This window comes from Pyrus communis, chromosome 9 (assembly GCF_963583255.1).
Source record: "Pyrus communis chromosome 9, drPyrComm1.1, whole genome shotgun sequence".
In the NCBI taxonomy this organism is placed as follows: Eukaryota; Viridiplantae; Streptophyta; class Magnoliopsida; order Rosales; family Rosaceae; genus Pyrus; species Pyrus communis.
Window position 1 is genome coordinate 27182063 of NC_084811.1, and position 8046 is coordinate 27190108.

At 34.5% G+C, this 8046-nt stretch overlaps 1 protein-coding gene across 6 annotated transcripts; it reads right to left on the reverse strand.

Annotated features, from left to right (window-relative positions):
* Positions 1 to 2699: 2699 nt before the first annotated feature.
* Positions 2700 to 8046, reverse strand: LOC137744106 (uncharacterized). Of its 6 annotated transcripts, none has more exons than XM_068483971.1 (10): positions 7829 to 8045; positions 7704 to 7735; positions 7550 to 7612; positions 7307 to 7385; positions 5839 to 5959; positions 5645 to 5723; positions 4967 to 5069; positions 4747 to 4871; positions 4309 to 4418; positions 2700 to 3808 (listed from the first exon to the last, which is right to left on the reverse strand). In XM_068483971.1, the coding sequence occupies exons 1-6, from the start codon at positions 7945 to 7947 to the stop codon at positions 5715 to 5717; spliced, it is 423 nt and encodes a 140-aa protein (XP_068340072.1). In that variant the 5' UTR covers positions 7948 to 8045; the 3' UTR covers positions 2700 to 3808; positions 4309 to 4418; positions 4747 to 4871; positions 4967 to 5069; positions 5645 to 5714. The 6 variants fall into 6 exon arrangements, with proteins under 6 accessions (XP_068340072.1, XP_068340070.1, XP_068340074.1 ...); XM_068483969.1 differs by having other exon boundaries at positions 2705 to 3808; positions 4230 to 4418; XM_068483973.1 differs by lacking the exon at positions 2700 to 3808 and having other exon boundaries at positions 4038 to 4418; positions 5649 to 5723; positions 7829 to 8046.

Here is an 8046-nt window from a genome sequence, read left to right on the forward strand (position 1 = left end):
CAACAATCAGCAAGAAATTACTTTAATTTGAAACAAGACCAACGCAGTGGCGGCACTGCACAAGGCCTCACTCACTAGTCATATGAACCAACAGTTAGATTTTTGACAGTTTAAGCACAACTTGTCCGTTAAAACATCCGAATTGAATTTCGTATGCGGCCACGTATTCGTAAAAATGAGTACTGGTTGGAAATAATAAAATAAAAGTGGAAAAATGAAGGAAAATTTGAGGTTCACGTGGAAGGCTCACGTGGCATCTCAAGGATATTTTAGGAATTTCATTGGTATCGGGGAATAAAATACATTAAATTTCAGAACGGGATGTCACAATCTCACTCTTACTAATTGAAAAAAAAAAAAAAAATCTTCAATTGCCATGAAATCATGATTTAGGGTTCATCCATGAAAACATGGAATGCGATTAAAAGAGAGATATGAAAATACGTTTATGTTTGTGAAAAAAAGTAATACATAAGTTAGTTTGGAAGAAGGTAATACACAAGGTTTTTTATTGCTAGAAAAAAAGGAAAAATTAATATATTAAGTATAAGCTCTACTTAATCAATATAATAATATAGATAAAATCATATGATGATAATTTTTCTTCTCAATTAAAAAGTTTTTTATTAGAAAATTTATACTTATACGTAATATATAAGAAGAAATTTTTTTTTGGAGCCCCTAAAAAATTCAAGATTTTGTGTCACTACATCTTTTGCACACCCCCACGCTTATGTTTAATTTATTTGTCCTCTTTATAATGTAAATATATCGTTTCCACGAGGCAGAAAAGAAAATAAAGTTCCTAAATTCACAGTTGCACCCCCATGCATTATAAAACTCTTGGTAACATGCTACTTAGTACTACAGTGTAGTGGTATTCCTCTTCACTTGTAAGCAAAAGGTCTTAGGTTTGATTCTTGCAAGGGTGAAGTTGAACCACATTATTCTGGCAAGCTGATTGTAAGGCTTAGCCCACTCCCTCACCCCTTTAGTGTGAATACTATCATTTGTTCAAAACTTTTGGTAACATTTCGGTCTAGTGGTATTCCTTTTCACTTGTAAGTGGGAGATCTTAGGTTTAATTATCGCTAAAGGCCAATTTGAATCAGATTATTACTAGGCCAGTGCGAAACTTAGCCTACTTCCCACCACGTAATATTATTTGTTAAAAAAAAGGTAACGTCTCAAACCTGAAACCTAAGGCCATCTCCAATCGATTCAGCCAGAGGGTCGAAAAATAGCCCGAAATGACACGAAAATCGTCTTCAATCAAGGGTTAGGCCAAAGGGCTCATGGGCCCCATCAGGCCAAAAATGAGAAAATGGCCAACCTGCTGGCCCAACCCAGCCAGCCAGCCCCGGGCGGGGCCAAATGTTTGAAACCAACGGCTAGTTGCTGACGTCAGCTAGCCGTTATATATATCAGAGGAGATGGAGATAGAGGTGGTTGCTCACTACCGGAGGGAGTAAAGGACCAGGGAGTGCCTGGGCCCATCTTGACTTATATATATTAGGATATTATGCGTGTTTCTTTTGCTTGAAGAGTTGAAGTCCTGCTTTCCAAAAGCTTCAAACATAACTACAGCGGCTTATCTCACAATTAACTTTAGTATTTTACTTATTTCCCTAACACAATTAACTTTAGTTTTAATTGACCTCATTGAATTTAATAGTATAGGCGACAAAGTTATAAATATAATACAATGATTTTAAAACATAAAAACTCATCTTGGGCAATTATAATTTTTGTGAATACGTAATATTATTATGAGAACTTTAACGAAAAGCTCCCGGTACTGTTCACTTTAACGAAAAACCACATTTTTACACTAAAAAGTCAATCACGGTACTATTCACTTTACCCTTTATTTTGTCCTTATCGTTAAAATTCAAAGTTTTCAAACCCTTTTTATTAGTTTTTCTTATTATCTATGCATGTTATGTTGGACATTTGATTACTTTTAATATATATATATATAATTAACATGATGTTTAGTAGATTTGTAAATACTATACTTAAAAAAAAAAAAAAAAAAAAAAAAAAAAAAAAAAAAAAAAAAAAAAAAAAAACCCTTTGTGAGAGGCCCCTCCTCGCTGAAAAGTCTGGCTCTGCCACTGTGGTTGCTTGATTGGGTGGGAGGGAAAAAAGAAGATGAACAACTTTTTTTAGATTTTCTTTTCTTTCTAAATTTGTTTTTGTCCACATGGTCTTCATCTTGTCTTTTGTTTTTAAGTGTTTTTTTTTAACAAACAATATTGTCTACACTACAATGAGGGGGTGACTTAGTTTTACAATGAGCTAGTAATAATATGGTTCGAATTCACCTTTTTAGTTGAAGTGTTTAATGAATTTTAATTTTTATATAATTATAAAGTTTTTCTGTATTAGTTTCAAGTAATTGATGAAGGTAAATTAGTAAATTTATAAGCCAACTAATACAAGTAATTGATAAAGGTAAATTAGTAAATTTATAAGCCAAATTTTGACTGAACGGGTTATGTGAAAGTAAATTAAAACTTGAGGGATGGTTTGTGTAATGCTTCAAATGTAAGGGAGTTTTGTGAAAACTCAATAAACCTCAATGAGTGTTTAGTGTGACTAACTCGAGGTTATTGCTTGATAGATGTGTGGTTACAAAAATTATTTTTGACTTAGTTATTTTTATTGAAAGTTGTAAGGATACAAAAAATTGCTTTAATAAGTATGTCACGTCCCAGCCTGAGCCTCCACAACATCCCGAGCTTGACTCTACCGTAGCACGATATTGTTCGCTTTAGGTCCCGACCACGTTCTCATGGTTTTGTTTCTGAGAACTCACACGAGAATTTCCTAAAGAGGTCATCCATCCTGGAAATGCTCTCGCGCGAACTCGCTTAACTTCGAAGTTCCTACGGAACCCGAAGCCAGTGAGCTCCCAAAAGACCTCGTGCTAGATAGAGATGAGAATGTATATACAAGGCTTATAGGATCCACTCTCTTGAACGATGTGGGATGTTACAATCCACCCCCCTTAGGGCCCGACGTCCTCGTCGACACATCCAGCCAGGGATTGGCTCTGATACCAAATTGTCACATCCTGGCCTGGGCCCCCACCACATCCCAGGCTCGACTCCACCGTAGCACGATATTGCCCGCTTTGGGCCCTGACCAAGCCCTCACGATTTTGTTTCTGGAAACTCACACAAGAACTTCCCAATAGGGTTACCCATCTTGAAAATGCTCTCACGCGAACTTGCTTAACTTCGGAGTTTCTACGGAACCTGAAACCAGTGAGTTCCCAAAAGGCCTCTTACTAGGTAGAGATAAGAATATACATAAAAAACTTACAGGATCCACTCCCTTGGACGATGTGGGATGTTACATAATAGATCGCTAGAAATTGTACCCACACGTTGCTGAGGGCATGAAAATTGTATGAAAAATTATGTAACATTATTTTCTTCATAAAACAAATATAACAAAAAGTTCTTAATAATTAGATAATTGAAATTGGGTACAAAAACATGAAGGTGGCATAGTAAACGTAAGTGGTGAGAGGAGTCCAACCTTAATAGTGCACATGAAATTCTACAACTTCCTATGGTACCTCTAATCGTATCACCCATAGAACTATAGAAATGAAACCAACAAATGTGGAAATCTAAAGGGCATTCATAAACATCATAAAACAACTTAAAATTAGTCTTCAAGATGTAAAATTTAAAATTATTACTCACATCACCGTTCGACCAAAAGATAGGTACAATGATCAAGACACTGATGAATTAAAGCTTGCTGCAACAACTTCAAGACCCATTGACATCACCTGAGCGGTAAAATGCATCACTTAATTGCCAAGCTAGTAAGATAATGAATTATGTGAACCATAAAAATGATATGCAACTCCACTTTAAAATGTCAAATGCATTGCAACAGTAGATCTAGAAATTATAAAATTCCATCCAATCAAGAAACAAAGGCAATAGTTGTGGGTAGGTGAATATGCAACCAAGAATCTAGGATATACTAGACAAATTTGCAATTCCATTACAGCCTAAACGATAAAAAATAATTTGCCCATTATACACTGTACAATTTATACACAAACTCATCATGAATGAAACAACTTTAAACACCAAAACAGAAATCTATTCCTCCACAATAGAGGGGGGAAATAATTTTTCACTTGAAAAGTTGGAGTAGCAATACTGCAAAAATTACAAATGCAATATTGAGGGAATACCTACCAAATAAAGTCTACTACATTTTGAGCAATGCTGAAGAACATTCTTAAGTCGTTTCAAGTGCTACATGCAACGAACATACATTTTGGATACCAAACTTGCTCCAATGTCGAGCTGCTTCCAGAGAAGGAAAAATTGACATTATTTTGCAATAAATGGCAGAGAGAGTGACTTGCACAGCTTTCCATGCAACTGCATAAGAAAACAAAGACAGACAACCATGATGTACAATGATAAAACCATAAGACAAAATAAAAAGCTGATATTCAGAGGACCCATGCTAACAGTGAAAAAAAAAATATGGAGGACAACTTCAAAATTGAGTTTTAGAGAGAGAGAGAGAGAGAGAGAGAGAGAGAGAGAGGTGAAGTCACCTTGTAACCAGAGATCAAATCCATTTTTTTTTCTCATTACCCAAGTTGCAATTCGACTTAAGCAATATGACACCAAACACCCAAATTAAATTCAATCAAATTTCAGCATGGAATATTAATTGGAAGCTAAAAAGATTGAAACTTGCCCCATGTGATGTATACAGTTTGGGCATCGGCTTGTGGGACTGTTGTGACATGCCGTAAGCTGATCTTAGCTTCTCGAAAGTGACATCAGCCGTTGTTTGCCAGGTAGGTAAAATCCGTAAGATATCTTACAATCCATGAGATAAATTATTGCATCAATGTTATATGCTAAAAGAAAATTCATACTTCCATAAGAACCCAAGGAATGATTTTTGCATATACCTTGACAGGTTCATTCCCCATGAGTTTCTCATGATGGGTTCATTCCCCAGATGAGTTTTCTCATACTCATCATCCATGTCATGTGAAAATCTCAAGCTAACTTCTGTAGAAAGCCACCACAAAAATGAAAAATAAAATTAGACAAAAAGGTTGGAGAGAATATAAAAGAACTAATTAGAGAGAATAGAACCATTGTAACAAATCGGGAAAGATGCTTTTAAATTCAAGAAAAACATTTAAGAGAAATTGAAAAAAGAAAAAAACCATCATTTCAATTCTTTTTTCAGTCTTACAATTGGGATTACAATGGAAATATAACTAAAACCCCAACTTTTTCAGAAACTACAACTATTTTTACAATTTCCATCACCCAACATTGAAAAATGAAAATTAAGAAGCAACGTGGAAGCAGACAGACAACAGAATAAAAGAACAGAACACGTGAGAACCGAAACGTTAAAAACAGAACATACCCATTTCAAAGACCAAAAATCCCAGAAAAACAGTATATTAGCACTCCATGCAGTACCCCAGAATCAGAAAATTAGAAAAATTGTACCTTAAGCCTCTAAATTTCTAGTCAAAGGAAAATTAATACCACCTTTGCAAAAAATAATCAGAAGATAAAAACTCAAATTAATAAAGCATTTGTCCAAAGTATTTATCAGGGAAACTTACATACGGATGAAGGTGTTGATCTCTTCTGTCATGTTGCGAATATAATAGGTTCTCAGCATTCAAATGATTTTCATACACACTGCAGAAAATCCGACCATAAAATTGCACAGAAAAATTAAAAAAAAATGTACAATGATAAATTCCAATCTATAGCACAATAAAGAACAAAGAAAAAATCACTTATTATAAATCACCTGCTTTGCTTCATCATCGTCTGCACAATCTTCTACCGATTCATACCTCAATATCCATAAGATCAAACAAATAAATCGCTTGAACATATGCAAATCCAAACTCCAGCCATTCTGAAGAAACCTAAAATAAAAATTATTCTTATCTTCTATATTATTTTGGATTTCAAATTGAACAAAAAAATTTACCTAACTCAATGCACATAAATATTTTCAAAATACCTAACCCTCCATTTGGTTGCTGAGAAGACTGAAAAAAAAAAGTACAAATTTGAATAACATGATTTTAGTTGCTCCTATTACTAAAGAACTATAGAATAACCCAAATTAGTCAATCAATTAAATTATGCTAAGCAAAATTACAGGATAACTCTCTCCATTATAGCCAATTAAAAGCTAAGATTTAATTTCTGTTATTTCATTTTCTTTTCAAACCTTTTTTTCAGCAACCAAAGAACAGTTTGAGTTGAAGTTCTGTTAGTGGTTCACTATTGTTATTTTATGAGATTGTTTTGAGAACAAATCAGTTTGGGTAGGAGTTTTGATGGAGTAACCTATAAATACAGACTGTGACTAACAATTGTTTTGAGAACAAAATTACAGGAGTTTTGATGGAGTAACCTATGAAAACAGAGTGTGACTAACAATTGTTTTGAGAACAAAATTACAGGAGTTTTGACAACTAAATTAGCAATTGTAATATGAAAGGGGTTGCACAAAAAGGTTCACATAGCCAATACAAAAAATCCTTATAAAAACAGAGTGTGACTAACAATTTCATAAGTCACAAAAATTTGATGCTTTAGCCCACAATAGTTTATCATCAAATATTTGAAAGATAGAAAGATGGAAGCCTCCTATGCATCTTATTAATCTCTTATTTTCATAACAAAAGCGAGAAGAAACCCGAAAAATTACTCCAAAAAAAAGAAGGGAACAAAATTCCAAACCTCGAGAGTTTGATTCTACCGCTGTACCTTGAGGATGTCATGTTAAAAAAAAAAAATTTTAAATGAAAGCCCAACATAAGCACCAAAACTGATGATGACAGAGGAGATGAACACCAAAAATGAAGAATACGAAATTTCACAACCCAGAAGCTAATGAGTATAGAAAATTATAATCAAATCCAAATAAAAGTTTAAACCCAAAATCTGATTTCAATTTAATGACACAGCAAAATAGCAAATTCAAGTCCAATATGATAAAAAACAAAACAAAGCTCAGAAATTTTGAAATTGGTCATAATATTCTCTTAATCTGTTGGTTTGCATCAGAGAAGCTTGGTTGCATGCAAACCCAAAATGATTTTGCACCTGCAAATATTATACCGTCTCTAGATGATTAGGAGGTACCAATTCAATACCTTTTTAATTTAGGTATGTACTTGATAAGAACTGAAAAATCGAATAACAATGAGAATCAAATCCAATGAATTCAAAGATAAAAAGAAACTAAACAAAATCTATACCTTTGTCTTTTCTCGGATCTGAAATTTTCGAGAGCCCCATCCTCCTTTTCTTCAGTCCAGACAACAGATTGAGAAACCCCTTTACAGAATACACAAATGCATGAGTCAGAGTCGCTTGATTTGACATTCGGCTATGAAAACGAAGAAAGGGAAAAGTGGCCGTGTGTAAACTTTATCGGTGATGGGATATGCGGAGTCCTCAAAGATCCAATACGAAAAAAAAAAAAAAACACTTATATATACCTTGATCGCAATCAGCTTGCAAGGCTGCAGACAGAAAGGCCAAAATTCGAACAACAACTTTTGCTGAAATCAAATATGAAAGCAGATCAGAAAGGCAGACCTAAAACACGAAAAAGAATCAAACAACATATAATCAGAAAAGCAGAAAACTCACCAGCAAACCTTAGATCGTATCCATAACTTTTCCTGAAACCAAAAATCCAACCGCATCACAAAGCCACACCCAAACAACGAAAAAAAAATTGAAATCAGATACGACAACAAACGCAAATAACTCACCAGATAACGTTAGTTTTTCGGAAAGAAAACGGCCGTGGATAATCGGTGAGAGAAAGGCGATAGGTGGACAGCAAGAACAACGAAGGCGTGAGCGAGGAAAAAAACCTAGGCCCCAACATAAGCAAAAGTTGAAAATGGGGAGAGAGAGAAGCGAACCCAAACAAAAGGCAGAGATGAAATGGAGCGGAAGAACCACCGATGAAAAGCTGGAAGATAAC